Source organism: Carassius gibelio, chromosome B12 (genome assembly GCF_023724105.1).
Source record: "Carassius gibelio isolate Cgi1373 ecotype wild population from Czech Republic chromosome B12, carGib1.2-hapl.c, whole genome shotgun sequence".
Classification (NCBI taxonomy): Eukaryota; Metazoa; Chordata; class Actinopteri; order Cypriniformes; family Cyprinidae; genus Carassius; species Carassius gibelio.
In genome coordinates this window covers 8,470,892-8,487,108 of record NC_068407.1, presented here as the reverse complement: position 1 = coordinate 8,487,108, position 16,217 = coordinate 8,470,892, and the positions used below count along the sequence as shown (strand labels likewise).

At 37.2% G+C, this 16,217-nt stretch overlaps 2 protein-coding genes across 2 annotated transcripts; both read left to right on the top strand.

The window, feature by feature from the left end:
- Positions 1-2,605: 2,605 nt before the first annotated feature.
- Positions 2,606-4,189, top strand: mxtx2 (mix-type homeobox gene 2). The gene is made up of 3 exons (XM_052570822.1): positions 2,606-2,678; positions 2,853-3,025; positions 3,133-4,189. Exons 1-3 carry the CDS (start codon positions 2,660-2,662, stop codon positions 3,829-3,831), a joined length of 891 nt encoding a protein of 296 aa, XP_052426782.1. The 5' UTR covers positions 2,606-2,659; the 3' UTR covers positions 3,832-4,189.
- Positions 4,190-4,845: 656 nt separating this feature from the next.
- Positions 4,846-15,743, top strand: bms1 (BMS1 ribosome biogenesis factor). Its single transcript, XM_052571144.1, is given in 27 exon segments — positions 4,846-5,003; positions 5,562-5,741; positions 5,899-5,934; positions 5,936-6,072; positions 6,235-6,314; positions 6,439-6,622; positions 6,693-6,843; positions 6,937-7,026; positions 7,499-7,724; positions 7,946-8,085; positions 8,360-8,712; positions 8,715-8,855; positions 9,275-9,376; positions 9,824-9,848; positions 10,194-10,323; positions 10,437-10,470; positions 10,473-10,499; positions 10,502-10,516; positions 10,644-10,723; positions 11,453-11,641; positions 11,841-12,021; positions 12,453-12,511; positions 12,649-12,771; positions 12,920-13,056; positions 13,681-13,867; positions 13,969-14,130; positions 14,906-15,743. Coding segments are annotated over 26 exon segments (3,387 nt in total). The 5' UTR covers positions 4,846-5,003; positions 5,562-5,571; the 3' UTR covers positions 15,134-15,743.
- The last annotated feature ends 474 nt before the right edge of the window (positions 15,744-16,217 follow it).

Below are 16,217 nucleotides of genomic sequence, written 5' to 3'. Positions count from 1 at the left end.
TGTTTATTGGGTTGTAAATACAAGCGCACTGACCTGCTGGAAATAGATGCATTGATTTTTGCACTATTGTGATGGTGGCCATGATGATGACAATGATACTCTTCTAGCAGATTTATGTAACACATGCACAAAACTAATTTCCAGAACAAATAAGTTAGTAAAGAAACATATGTTTACAATAAATGTTAAAGCAGTATGTTTACCACACACAAACATACCACTTTATACACACAAACATAATTTTGCAATGAAATTCTAACAAACATTTTCCTTATTGCAGCTTGGACTTGATACTTTTTGTTTTGATTTATGAAACAAATCAAAACAAATGCTAATTATTTCCAAAATAAATAAATGAATAGGCTACTACAATGAATTTTAATGCAAATATATCTATTCATAATACTTTTATATTTTGTTCAGCTATATGTATATTCTTTATGTAAGTATCAATAATCACAATGATATGAGTTCACAAATCAGACAAACATTGTTGTCCTTGCATTTCAACATACAACTCCAAAATTCATATTTGGTAACTTCAGATCTAGAATAAATGATGACCAAGGTCAGAAATTCACCAGACCAGGTGGTCACCAAAAATGGCAAAACTGCCATAAATATTTAAAATGCTATTTTGAGATATCTCAGACTGAAATGTCTCCTTTCTATAACTGTAAGGTTACTGCACTGTTGTATTTTCATATTATAAATTCAACTAAGGTTATCATGAACTTTGTATAATAAGAGAGATTTATTTACAAATAAGACAATTAAAATGTATGTAATATACTGCAAAATATGGGAAAATACCTCCAAACATATTACTGTCAACAGTCTTGCGAACTGTCTTGGCGTGTTTGCAAATTGATCAAGTGATTGTTATGAACAACAAAAGAGGATGAATGAATGAAGTGTAAATTAAGGTGTGGCATGTGTGACTTGCCCATTGGAGATCATAGAGCCCACTGACTTCAAATTTCACATTTGAGATATTACTATTGTTTGTCATTGTAGGCCATTATTATGCTAAGATCCCAAATGAGGAAGGATGACCAAGATCAGAAATTCACCAGGCCTTGGGACAATAAGGTGATCTTGCAGCATAACAGATGTTTTAACCAGGAAAATGTAAAATTACAAAACAATTAAATAAATATACTAAATATACTTAATTATTGTAATAAGAAATGCAGATATTAGTTTAGCCCAAACTGTACCAACAATACTGAAGCTGACCTTAGAGCAGCAGATTTATCTGTACATTAGCCATAATTTAAAATATTTAATGGAAGAGCTAAGATTTATTGTTGTATTCATTGTTTTAATAAGAGCATTCCATTGCTGCTTTTTAAAAAGTGTTTTCTTTTTCTAATAACTTGGAAATATGGTATGGGAGATATAATGACATTATTATTATTATAATTGTCAGGGTAAAAAATTATATAGACCTATAGGCATCTGTGACTGGAGCCTATTCATATTGATAAAGGAGTATTTACAGCCATGGATGTGTTGGAGTTGGCTTCATAGAAGCAATTGTATAAACAGATTAGGGCATATCAATCAAAGAGGTGTGAACACATTCATCAAACATCATTCACACCTACGATCAAGGTAATCTTTTAATTTGATTATCACAAAATGCTGAAATTTTTAAATCTTTCTATTTCTTGTATGATATTAAGAATATAGAGTATATGTACCTTTTTATTGTTGAGAGACTGTTCCAACACAAAATAATGTTTTATTCCTAAACTAGATACTTTTAGGTTCACATCATTTAATACAAACTGTGATGAGAAACAGTGTGGCATGATCATACATATCTATACCAATATTAAGTATTGTAACAATTACTCTTTTGAAATACAGTTTTAAAAATCTTTTTTATTAAAACGACATTGTGGTTATACAAAACTTCTATACTTGAAATTAGTATATACACATAAAATAAAAGATACATACTATTTGTATATTCATTTTTCTTTAAATGTATATCCGGTAAAAATACATAATTATAATGTATATTGTTATTGATAGTAATAAATACAAATAATAATATTTGTTGAGAGAATAAAAAATGCTATTATGTACATATTTTATTATTGTTTAAATATATTTACATTTCTGATTCTTTTTAAATAAAATTCACCATAAACTTTGCAAGCTGAATGTAAAATGTATTTATAGACTTTCAATTACTTTAAATACATACATACATACATGCATAAATGTAGGCTATGTAAAATCCTAATAAAGATATGGTCATGTACCTGCAAAAGTATTTCTTTTCAAAATTAGTAAGCCGTAATAGGCTAGTTAAAACATAAGCAGTATTTCTATAAACAGTCTTACAAATTGTCTTGACATGTTTGCAAATTGATCAAGTGTTTGTGATTAACAACAAAAGATGATGGATGGATGAATGAAGTGTAAATTAAGGTGTGGTAGGAATGGAGGTGTGACTTGCCCATTAGAGATCACAGAGCCCACTTAACCTTTTAAGTGTACAAGTGTTAGGACAGCCCCTTTCTGGACCATCAAGTGGGCAGGTATAAATATTGGCAACCTTCAGTTGTAGCACAAGGAGCAGTAACAAAGCGTTCAGCTTGACCTACTCATCCTTTCATTCTACAATCAGAAATCCTTCAAAGACATGTGGACTGACTGCATTGGTAAGAATTCCTTTTATTTATTTTATTATTATTAAGTATTTATTTTATGTAACTTTTGTGAAATATTATTTTACATATTTGAAAGATATTTTAAGATTTTTTTCTGAAATATTAATATTTCTTATATCCTCTTGATGCATTTGCCAACATGTCATTTATTTTTTTCTCTAACAGCTCAAGATGGAAGCTCACAGGCCAGTAAGATTGCAGGCCGCAGGAAGCGAACCAGTTTTAACAAAGAGCATTTAGAACTTCTAAAAATGGCTTTCAGCGTGGATCCTTACCCTGGTATTAGTGTCAGGGAAAGTCTATCTCAAGCCACAGGCCTTCCAGAGTCACGTATTCAGGTATGCCAACATCAATATAGAAAACAATCTGTTTTCATATACATGTTAAAAAGTATAAAAATGTTAACCCATTAACCTGCTAACATAACTTTGTTTTGTTTTTTCAGGTGTGGTTCCAGAACAAGAGGGCCAGAACCCTAAAGAACAGAGCCACTTGGACCTCACCCCAGCTGGATAGTACCTCTCCTCTGCCCAGCCCTTTTCTACCTCCTCACATGGCTAGTGTTGGGGCCAGTGGCCACCATAGAGGCATTCAAGAGGCATCCTTCAACCTTCAGATGGCTCAAACATCTCCACAGCACTTTACCTTTCCTCCAACCACCTACAGCACACCTGCTATTAAGCCACGACAAAACAGGCTGATGGGAACCTCTTGTTCTCCCTCTCTTCCCTCTGATCTGCAAGCTGCAGACAGCTGGAGCTCTGGAGGAAGCACACAGTCCTCTCCTGAGTCTACATGGAATCTACCAGCACAGAGTTTTGGGAATTCCTACAAGGATGAGAGCCATTTCTTCCTCTACCCACCACCTCCTTACCCTCATGGGAGTGCCAGAGTTGGATGTGTTAGTGACCTGGAGTCACTTGCCACCTCTCCTGCCTCTTCTGATTCTGCATTTTGGGACATGGGACTGGAAAACTGCTCTCCCTCCGTGTCTTACACTGACTGTGGAAGCCCATTGGACAGGCTCGCTGAGGAGCAGCCTGTGGCCCCACTTCCAGATCTGTCCTCTCAGTATCTGGAGGATGTCCTTGGGGAAATGGAGCCAGCCTGGTGGAACTTCAATGGCCAGATGGATCTACAGTAATCTTGCAAACATCCATAACCTAAGGAGACAAAGACTGGGTTTAACTTGAAGAGTAGAATTATTTCGTTTGGACTGTATTATATAGGAAGCATGGTATTGTGCAAGTGCTGGTTACAGAGCAATATCAGATGTCCACATTAGACTTTTTATTTATATGACGGACTTTATTTATTCATATTTTCTACCAAAGAGTAGATTGGAAACAGTAGTCTATGGTTACACCAGAAAGTAATTCAGAACTTATTTATTAATTCATGCTCTTTTAAGGTATTACAGTGCAGTTGGCATATTTATTCTACATTAAATTATGCTCACACAACCTGTCACTTTGTAAAATAATGCATATGTATTTAAAATAAAATGTTCAAATGTGTGAATTTGTGTCCTCTGAATTGGTTTAATTTAATTGTATTTATATATTTATTATTTTCAGATATTACATGAAATAAGAATGAAATCTGAGGCATTGGGAGTTGAAAGTCAACTCTATAGAGTTGATTAACATTAACAGTTGCCAAACATTCCCAGACATATAACCTATACTATGCCCTTAACAGTTTATAGTGAGGATTTTGATTCTAATCAGTGACTCTCTACACCAAAAATCATTGTCATAATTAAAATAAAATTGCAAGTTTGATTTATTCACTTATTCTCTCTCTGTAGGTAAAATAATAATAATTAAAAAAAAATACACAAGCGAGTCTTTGATTCGCTCAGAAGATCAATTCATTAAAAAAGGTCATTCTATGATTAAAATTATTCAAGACTACATTTAAAGCATTTACTGCCAGACATTGCCATTTACCTCAAGGAACGCATGCATATTTAACAAGTTTATGATTGGTTTTCTGTAGCTAAACAACTTGCTTTATCATTCGGTTTACTAGCACGATAAAATAATTATCAAGGTATCATAATCCATGGTTGAAAACAGATAATGCTCATGTATGCGGAACGTGCGACACGGATCGTTCATTCTAGGGTCCTGTTTGACACACTTTGTCGAACGTAACCACTTCCGCCTCTAACCGGAATTGTAACACACGTGTGAACCTTTCTTTTACTGTCTATGGTGTAAACAGTGGATAGAGTCACGTTGTACACCTGTGAAATGATAACATGAATTAACACCTTGTGCATCGGATTTATATAAACTGTAACCACAAAAGGTGAGCCTTTATTTTCATGCCTAAAATGTACAGCGACTCATTTAAAGGTAAAGACGTATTAATTCATGAATTATTCCAACGCGTAACGGGTGATATTAAATTAAATAACCATTAAGTTTAATTGTTGTACGTTGTAAGTATTTTGTTTGTTGTTCTTGCATGTTTCCATATAACTAATAGATGTTTAAAGGTTACCAGTGAGTTGGACTGTAGATACACATGATACAAACTTGTGATTTATTCAGTTCAGTTAGTTTAACATAAACACTGTTGTGTTATTGGTATACTTAAGAAGCAATGTCATTCTGATCCTGAATGTCCAGTGGCTATTGTTTCAGACTTTGATTTCAAAGAATATAACGTTACAGTGCAAAATCAGAAAAGTTAGTTCTCACTTTGCAGTTCTTGCCTGGTTTTCTACTAAAGTTAATAAACAGGGTTGAGTCTGTTCAATAACTGAATAGGAGACGCGTACATCACTCTGTTAAATCACAGATTATTGTTGATGGTCTGTTTTAATACTTGTATATGGGATTATAATCCCATACTTGTACCCAGAAGAGCAAAGATGGAGAAGAAAGAACAGAAGCGACACCAGCACAAGCACAGTGGACCCAAAGCACAGAAGAAGAACAGAAAGAAGGAGCAGGGCACTGAACAAGGGCAGGATGAGCGCAAGAGGAACCCACGAGCGTTTAGCATCCAGTCAGCTGTGCGCATGGCAAAAACCTTCCATAGGTCAGTGGTCAGACAGCTCCATTTAACATTACCCACTGTTTTCCTTAGATTCATTTAACACAAGAAGTCATGTGTTTATCTCTGTTGTCATGCCCTTTCACTTTGCAATTTTTTTCAGGAGAATTGCTTTTTAATCTCTTTTAATATTGTTTTGTAGGACTCAGGATATCAAAACAAAGAAACATCACATTCCTCCACATGCCTCCACCTGTTGTTGTAGTGGTGATGGGACCCCCAAAAGTGGGGAAAAGCACCCTCATTCGATGCTTGATCAAAAACTATACACGACAGAAACTTTCTGACATCTGTGGACATGTGACCATAGTTTCTGGTTAGTTTTGTAATACACAATTCAATATTTATGACTTTATAAATATTTACACCTGTTATTACTTGGGGTGTCACATATTTAATAGGTTTCAAACTGATCATATACTTATGTATATAGAATCGTATGCTGTTAGGGGACTTTTTTTCTTGTTAATGTTTGTAGGAAAGAAACGCCGCCTGACCTTGATTGAGTGCAACAATGACATCAACAGCATGATTGATTTGGCAAAGGTTGCTGATTTGGTGAGTGCAGGCCTGCATCATCTGCAAAACCGACCAGGATTAAACTCATGCAGCAGTGCATAAGGCTGTGCAAAAAATCTAATGTTTTCAAGATAAGCCAGTACTGATATTTTGACTTTATTAGGTTCTGATGCTGATAGATGCAAGTTTTGGCTTTGAAATGGAGACCTTCGAGTTCCTGAACATTTGCCAGGTTCATGGCTTCCCTCGAGTCATGGGGGTCCTGACACATCTGGACACTTTTAAGAACAACAAGACGCTCAGCAAAACAAAGAAACGCCTCAAACACCGCTTCTGAAGTTTACCAGGTACTTCAACCACCTGATATATAACTGACATTATCACTAAAGAGGACTGTCTAGTGTCTTAACATAAAAGTCTTACAGGGTGCCAAGCTATTTTACCTCTCTGGAATGGTGTATGGAGAATACCAGACACAGGAAGTTAAGAATCTTGGGCGGTTCATCTCAGTCATGAAGTTCAGACCTCTTGTTTGGCGGACCTCTCACCCATATGTGGTGGCTGACCGGTGAGTCAACTCAAGTGTTTCTTTTATTAATGATATTTCTTATGTTGTGTTTTGTCTTTTATGGCCAAAATTATTTTTCTTTTTCCTGGACAGTATGGAAGATCTTACTGACCCGGAGGCTATTAGGTTAGATCCCAAATGTGACCGAACTGTCTCCCTGTACGGCTACCTACGTGATTCTTCATAGATATTCAGGGCTTTTTTTTACTGGCAGGTTTTACATCGGACATGTGGCAACCCAATATTTCCATTTAAATGTTAAATGTAATCTGCTGTGTTGTTTTTTCGATTCGATTTTGATGTTTCATGATTTTTTTTAGTATTAGAGCACATCACATAACCTGTCCATGTTGGTATCTGGTTTTGACTGATGAATTTGCACCCGAAATTTTAAATAAATACTTAGCCTTTGTTGTCAGTTGCAAAATATTGACTATGGAGACCAATTTTCAACTATTCCATCACAAGAAAAATAAATTCTGTTTTACGGAACATACGTTAAAATATAAAATGGTTTAAATTGTAATATTAATTTCACAATATTACTTATTTTTGAACTAAATGCAGCTTTGGTGAGCATAGGAGACTTCAGAAACATTTGAACACTATTGTATTTATTTTTCTGTGCTAACTGGATGATTAACTGCTCTAGAACTTCTGATAATTGTGATGTAATTCCCTTTATAGGTGTGGGTGACTTCTCTGTGGCGGATGTTAGTTTCCTCCCGGACCCCTGCCCTCTACCGGAGGTGATTAAGAAGAGAGCGTTGAATGTAAAGGAACGGTTATTGTATGCCCCCCTGGCTGGCGTAGGGGGATTGGTGTATGATAAGGATGCAGTCTACATCGATATGCCCAGTGGACATGCCAGCCGGCAGCAGGTCAGATTTCAGTCGCAGCACGTCCCACCATGACAGCATTACCTACAGTAGATTTAATACCAGACGCAATGATGTCTGCAGTTTACAGCGTATTACTCCAAGTAATAACACTTTTTACACTCAATTTTGTTCCATCAGTGAATATGACCTTGAGGTTTAAAGACGATTTGTGATCTGATGGATGTTAAGTGTTTTAATGGTGTGAGAAATGTCTGTCCCAGGAGGAGGTGCGGCCCACCACTGAACTCGTTCAGTCTCTTATTGGCACACAAGCCACTTTGGATGCAAAAATGGCTGCCAGCAAAGTCTCACTGTTCACAGGAACTGCTGCACTGACACCAGAGGAGGTGCAGGAAAATGAGTAAGGTGTTTTTTTTGTTTTTGTTTTTAAAGGTCAAGTTCTCACTATTAACTATGACTTTGGCCTCAATAAACTCCTAATTTGTTGCTTATTAATAATTAGTTGTTAAGTTTAGGTAAAGTGAAAGATTAGGGATGTAGAATATAGGCATGCAGAGTAAGTGCTTTATAATAAACATGCTAATTAGCAGCTAGGTAATTGTGATTATTGGTCCCTATACTAAACTGTTAAATTTTTTCCGTATGCGCTTGTTTGACGTTCTCTGAATTGTCAGGAAACAGAACCCTATGGAAAGCGTAGAATGGGATGAGAAAGCACAGAGAGAGAGGAGGAGAGCTGTTTTTGCTGATGAAGATGATGATGATGAGGAAGAAGAGAGTGATGAAGATGATGAGGAGGAGGAGGAAGAAGAAGAAGATGAAGAGGGGCTGACAACAGTAAAAAAGGAAGATGAAAAAGCAGTTGGGATGGTAGCATCTCCTGTGAAGAAACAGAAGACAGAAGAGGAATCCATAGAGATGCCTGCATTTGCTGATAGTGATGATGAGCTGGAACAGAGTGAAGAGGAGGAGTATGATGAAGAAAATGAGGAAATGGAAGAAGGGGGACCTGGAAAATGAGGAAATGGAAGAAGGGGAACCTGGAAGATTATGATGATGATGATGAAGAAGATTCTGATATGGACGAAGACGCAGATGGGATGTCCTTCAAGCATTCAGAGGAAGAAAAGATAGACACAGAGGATGCAGAGATGGTTTATGAAACTACAGGTACTTCAAAATGTTCAGCTCAGATAACAAGAGGTTTAAAACAGACATAATTTAGTGTATGATTTTATTAATAATTTCAGGTTAATTAAAAAAATTATCCATTATCAAATTAAAAAATATATAAAACCAGAAACTGTAAACTGTTACATTCTCTAAAAATGCTCCCAACATTATCAGATTTAATTATTTGTTTTGAAATAATGTTTTGTAATTTAATTTAATCCGGTTTTGGCAATTATAAATAAATCATTCGTTGTGTTTCCTTTCCTTAAATGATCCCCTAAGCAATGTTTATTCACAGACTCTCCTTTGTGCTATTTTATAATTATTATAATTATTATTATTAGTGAATTTTACTGCTCTGATAGCCCCTTCTGAATAAGTGGAAAATGTTTTTTCTGTGGATGTTTATGTTGAAGGAGCACTAAGGTGGAAGGAGGATTTAGCCCAAAAAGCATCAGAGACGTATTTAAGACATCAGCTTGCGGCGCCAAACCTGCGCAAACTGGTGTACGGCACAGGTAAGTTTCTGAACTTCCAGTTCACTTGAGATCGTTTACTCCCCATCATGTCATTCCAACCTGTTATTGCTTTAGTGAAAACAAAACTTTTTGAAGACTCTTCAGTGAGCCCTATCCATATAATGGATACTCATAGCGATGTCTGTTAAACTGCAAAAAAGGGTTAAATACACTGTAAAACTGCATGGCCTTTACCTGACCTGTGTGCTGCATATCAACCTTTTCTGAATCTGAAGCCATCTTTTATTTATTAACTACATTTTTTATTTAATGCTTATTTATTATTTACACAGGGAAGGAAAGGTTGATGCTATATATAAGAACTGACATATTAAATGCGTTCATGGGGGTGGGGGGGATAAGGCACAACATAAGGATCAGCATTAATTTCCATAAAGCACATAAATCTCTGGGCTATAATGAATCTGCTATATGTGTGTTTGTCAGTGGCGGAGGAAGAAGAGGAGGATTCGGTAACACTTTAGAATAAGGTTCCATTAGTTAATGTTAGTTAATGTATTAATTAACATGAACAAACAATGAATAATACATTTATTACTGTATTTATTCACCTTCGTTAATGTTAGTTAATGAAAATACAGTTATTCATTGTTAGTTCATGGTAATTCACAGTGCATTAACTAATGTTAACAAGCACAACTTTTGATTTAAATAATGCATTAGTTAATGTTGAAATTAACATGAACTAAGACTTATAAATGCTGTAGAAGGATTGTTCTTGCTTAGTTCATGTTAACGAAAGTAGTTAACTAACATTAACTAATGGAACCTTATTCTAAAGTGTTACCGAGGATTCTAATGATGAAGAAGAGTTGGGCGGTTTATTTAAAGTCAATCGACCAGAGAAAAGTAAGAAAGTACGAGCAGATGCAATGGACTGCTCTCGTTTTCACCCAGACAGCAGCCATGACTGGGATCAGGAGGAGGTGAGATGCAGTATAAAAACACACTTGCATATACATGTAGATTTATTTGCATAATGTATGCGAATATGCCATTTGTTGTCCTTTGCATTTTTGTAAGAACTGTGTATTTTCAGATGCTAGCCTCTATCAGGGACTGTTTTGTGACTGGAAATGGGAGGAGGATAAAGATGCTGCAACACTCTTAAGGAAGATGGTAAGAAAACTAAATACAGACTTGGTATCAAGACATGAAATTTCACTGGCTGGATATTGTCCGCTGAAATTATGGTACCTTGACACTATATTATAATGTATTTCCTCCCTTTTGTTTTATTATCTAGATGAGCTCTATGGAGATTTTGAAGATTTGGAAACGGGAGAAGTTCACAAAGCAAAGACTGGGAATAAAGACTAAGCTGAGGTATGAAAATCAAACTCGTTTTTAAAGCATCATGTGATTTGCATCTGACACATTCTTTTGGTGCTTTTTATTTATTGCTTATTTGTTATTTAAACACAGGGAGGGAATGATGATGAAATATGTATGCAAATGTATGCATTTAGCAGACGCTTTTATCCAAAGTGACTTACAGTACATTTCTGGTTAAAATTTTTTACCTAACATGTGTTCCCTGGGAATTGAACCCACAACCTTTTGTGCTGCTAACACAATGCTCTACCACTGAGTCACAGGATTCACTTACAAACAATTTTAAAAACTTGTATGCATTTCTTTGTTGCTCTGGAATACAAAAGGCAATATTTTGCAAAATGTCCCATTGTTTTGTCCATATGAAGGCTTTTTTTTAACAACCCATTGTATGGTCAAAAACAGCTGGAATGTCTTTCAAAATATCTTCTTTTACTGTAACAGAAGACAGCAGGCCATACAGGTTTGGAATGATATTAGGGTCAAATATAATAACAAAATTTAAATTTTTAGGTGAATTCTCCCTTTAAGTGAGCAGTTTATTTTATTGAAAACATGTCAAAGCAAAGTCAAAGTCTGATTTCTTGTGAATTCTTCCACATGTACAGCACATACATACAAAGAATTGATATTGCATTACTTTCAGACCCTAGGTGCATACGTTTTACACTTACAGATTACATTTATTTTATTCATTTTTATTGATTTGTTTCTGTGTAGCTGAACAGACAAGAGTTCGAAGACGTGGATGATGAAGTCCGTGTTCAGTACGAGGGCTTCAGGCCAGGCATGTATGTTCGTGTGGAGATTCCTGCTTTACCTTGTGAGTTCGTCACCAACTTTGACCCCCACTATCCCATCATCCTTGGTGGATTGGGCCCCAGTGAGGGCAATGTTGGCTACTTGCAGGCAAGTCTGAAGAGATTTATTTTACTTTCTCATAGTGCATACATCACAACTTCTTAATCGCATATTTTACAACTTCGTGTGTAGCTGATAACCTTGTGAATAAAGTGAAGGGCACTTGCTTTAACTCCAAGCTTAAATGTCATTACAAGGCTGGACTGGGGAAAAACATTCAGGTTCATTCTTTATCTCCTCCGCACAGATGCGTCTGAAGAAACACCGCTGGCACGGTCGTATCTTGAAAACCCGTGATCCTCTCATCCTGTCTTTGGGCTGGAGGGGCTTTCAGACCATGCCGCTCTACTACATCGAGGACCATAACGGACGTCACCGCCTGCTCAAATACACACCTGAACACATGCACTGCGGTGGCACCATCTGGGGTGAGAGATGAACCTCACACACCTCTCTAGTATTTAAAGTTAACATTTTGGGAATTATTCACGTACCTCAATGCTATTCCAAATCCGTAAAAGCTTTCTTCGTCTTCCGAAAACAATTGGATTAAAACTGGGAGGCTTGTGATTGTCCCATTAACTGCCAAGTAACGAACACTGTCAGGGCCCAGAAAAGTATGAAAGACATCGTCAAAATAGTCCATCTGACAGCAGTGGTTCAATCTGAATTTTGTGTATCAACAAGAAAACTAGTTTTTTTTTTCTCTCCAGGGCACCTCCATGCTGTATTATTTAACAGCACTTTGGTACAATCTCGCTGACTGTCCATTTATTAGTTGTGAGGCTCAACTCAGTTTCTCGCTTCTCCTCCTTGCCATCTCATGCACATCCCACTCTTTCTTTCTACTCTTGTACAGGGCCTATAACACCCCAGGGTACAGGCTTCCTGGCTGTGCAGACGGTCGGAGGTGTTAAGGTGAGACACCAGCAGATGATGAGAGCGCAGGAGCAGCCTGGGTCACAGCTTCAGTCCGAGACCCCAGTCCAGCATCCACAGCCAGATGAAAGGCTTCTCTTTTTTTCTTGGACTCATCCTATCTTATTTCCCCTCAGGCCAATTTCCGCATCGCTGCCACAGGAGTGGTTCTGGACCTGGACAAATCAGTTACAATTGTGAAGAAGCTCAAATTGATTGGATACCCTTATAAAATCTTTAAGAACACCTGCTTTATCCAGGTAGGGAGTCCTGCAGAGTCAGGAGTTTCTCAATAGCGTAGCAGCACAGCACACCAGGGAACTATAGAAATGTACACCTCATGCTCTCTCTGAATAATTGGACCCTCTCATCTTCGGTTATAACTTTCTCTCTCTTTCCATCTCTAAGGGAATGTTTAACACCGTCTTGGAGGTTGCAAAGTTTGAGGGAGCGTCCATCCGCACAGTCAGTGGCATTAAAGGGCAGATCAAGAAAGCCTTGCGCACCCCGCCGGGCGCCTTCAGAGCCACGTTTGAGGACTTGTTTTTCTATTTATAAATATTTTTTGTTGCTGCAGTGTTTATTTATGTGAATTTTTGTATAATGAGCTGTGCTTGGGGAGTTCAGTGTGCTTTATTTATCAGAAAAGTCTGCAAATGTAATGACTCCCAAGAATCTCGGTTGTACATAAACAGCCACCTTGTTAAAATGGAGGGGTATTATTACTGATTATTATACTCCTCTCTGGAGAGACGGGCATGTGGAAAATCCTGCAGTGAGGCAGTTTGCGTATTCAAGGCTTATTAGGTCTACTGCGTCTTTTGTTAGATGATCATTGTTCCAGTTGAACAATTGTGTTGTTTTGTCACATTACAAAAGCCTTAATGTCACTTTTGATCAAATGAATGCATCCTTCCTCCGTAAGTGTTAATTTCTTAAAAAAAAAAAAAAAAAAAAAATTACTGTCCCCAAACGTTTTAACAAGCAGTGTCTATAACATAAAAAATTGCCTGTTTTTTTTATAAACAGAAATGAGGAAATATTGGACCAGAAATCCAATGACTGTATATGGTTTTTGATTCTTTGAATTAATTGCCTCACCAATTTAAGATGTTAAATATTTAACACATTTGCGATTCAAATCACAAATACAATATTTTTTTTATTTGAATATGTGTAGATATTGTGTTCCTGCGCTCCTGGTATCCGGTCTCGGTTCCTCAGCTGTATCATCCAGTGACGTCTCTGCTGATGCCGGTTGGACAGAAGGACACATGGGCAGGCATGAGGACCCTCGGACAGCTTAAACACGACCTGGGTATCCACAACAAACCCAACCAGGACTCACTGTACAAGGTAAGCCCTTTTACAGAAAAGCTGGGTCACAAGTGTGACTATTATTGTTATTATTCACTGTTGTCCTCTTCTTCATCCACTCTGTCTTTGAATCCCTACAGCCGGTTGTGAGGCAAGTTCGACACTTCAATCCCCTCCACATCCCCAAAGAGCTGCAAAAGGCCCTCCCCTTCAAGAAAAAACCCAAACAGATGCAGGCCAAAGGCAAAACCCCGCGGGACCTGCAGAGACCGGCTGTCGTACGAGAGCCCCACGAGAAAAAGGTGCGCGCTGTTGGACTTGTCCATCTCGGTTTTACATATGTCATGGCTTTGTAACTCCAGTGAGCATTTTTACTATCATTACACAAAGACGGTTTTAATATCCACTATTAGTCTAGAGTTAATCCACCAAGGAAGCCTCCAGAGTGTTAGCTGTGAAATATCATATTTCTTTAATCCATGTCCCTGGCAAAAACCAAGACGGCTTGCTGGCCAATTTCTTTACCAATCCCCTTTGAAATCCTCCTGTCTGAAAGATGACACAGGGGGTTACATTTTTAATCAATTTCTCCTACTCCTTGTTCCAAGATGTGCTAGGCATTGACACGAGAAAGTAATAAAGAGTTTTTAATCAGAATCGTCATTTAATCAGCAAGACTTTTTTTAATCATTCCTTTAGAGGTTTGTGCATTAATTCTTACAACTAAAAGGTTTCAGTCAGTTACAAAACAGTAATTACATGGACAAGTTGTTCAAAGGTTAAATTCCAACGCTTCAATTATTTAGTCGTTCTCACTCTCTATTGGATCTGGGTCTTTTTGTGATGATCCTGCCCTGTTAACCAGCAAAGAAATAGTTCACCCAAAAAGAAATAGGTGCTCTAGGTGCACTTGCGCATAGTAGCTTTGCAGGTAGGTTTCTTGAAGACGTTTCCAAAAAACGTTAATATTTTGTTTTCTAATCGTGTCAAGGTCCAAGTCTACTTTTGTTGTCTGGTTTCAACCTCCAGGGCTCTAGTCTCCGCTTATAAATATGACCTCTTCACTTTTTCCACCAGGTGGCAGCGTTGCTTGATGCTCTGAGCTCAGTCTATGCATACAAGAACAAGAAGGCGAAAGCAGAACAGCACGCCAAGCACAAAGAATTCCTAAAGCAGAAAGAGAAGCAGGAGGCAGAAAGGCAGAAGAGGCTGAAAGAAGAGCGGAAGAAGACTTACCGTGCAATGGGACAGAAAGAGAAGAAGAAACTCAAATCCAGCCTGAAGGGAGCATCCAAGGACAATTGAGTCTACCTCACACCTGATTCTGTTAGACTGTGACTCCAGGCCCATCGGATCAGGGTCTGTTACGCTCTTGGTTAGACTGTTTGAAATGCACCATAATTCGATTCCCACACCGGCTGCTGTTACTGAGCAGGCTCAAGAGTTGAGATGATGACACTGCAGAAGACCTGATGGGTTTTGCTGAAGTCTTTAAAAGATACAATCTCCTTCGAAACAAGAACAATAAAAGCGCCTGGTTAACTTTTAGTGAATCTGAAAGGATTTTCTATAAAAAAATATAAAAAAAATATGGCAATGCTTTAAAATAAGGTTCAATTTGTTCATATAAATGTATTAGGTATAATGAAGTAACTGAACATTTTACAAGCTGGATTAATACATTAAAAAAACATTTTTCATTGTTAATTCATGTTCGTTAATAATACATTAATTTGTGCAGCTTGTTAAAATGTATTAAATTAACCTATGTTAATGAATGCTTTAAAAGGATTGTTCATTGTTAATTTATTTACCGTTGCATTCACTAGTGTAAATAAATTGTACCTTTTTGTAAAATCCAACCAAAAAGATCCATAATGCATCAGAAAATATATACAGCTATTTCTTACTGAAACTGCTTGTTCTTGTTTTATTCAGCTTTTTTTTATATAAAAATGATTGTGTGACTGGAAAAATGCAAAGGAAATGACATTTGTTGTCAGATAAAAGGGTGGGATGCTTGTCAACATTTCATCGGCATGAGCTTGTAATGAATTCTTGAGCAGGGGCTGTAGGTGTCCACTTGCGTTCTCTGGAATAGCCTAGTTATTGGCATGTACGTTTTGTCCTGGGCCCTGTTATTTTAAGCGACAACCCTGTTTTTTAGGGCTTATTACCAAGTTGGAGTGAATTTCTATGCTGTTGTGGGCTATTGAGTCAGATATAATCTGTTGCCTGCTGCTTAGCACTTTCCAGAATATACATTGTTGTTTTTCTCACAAAGCAGAATGGCAGGTTGATGAAAAATCTATGAATAGCAATTGCACTGCAATATGTCAGCATCAGGGGTTGTATGGACAGATGTTCAATAGTGCGGGGACTGCCTCCA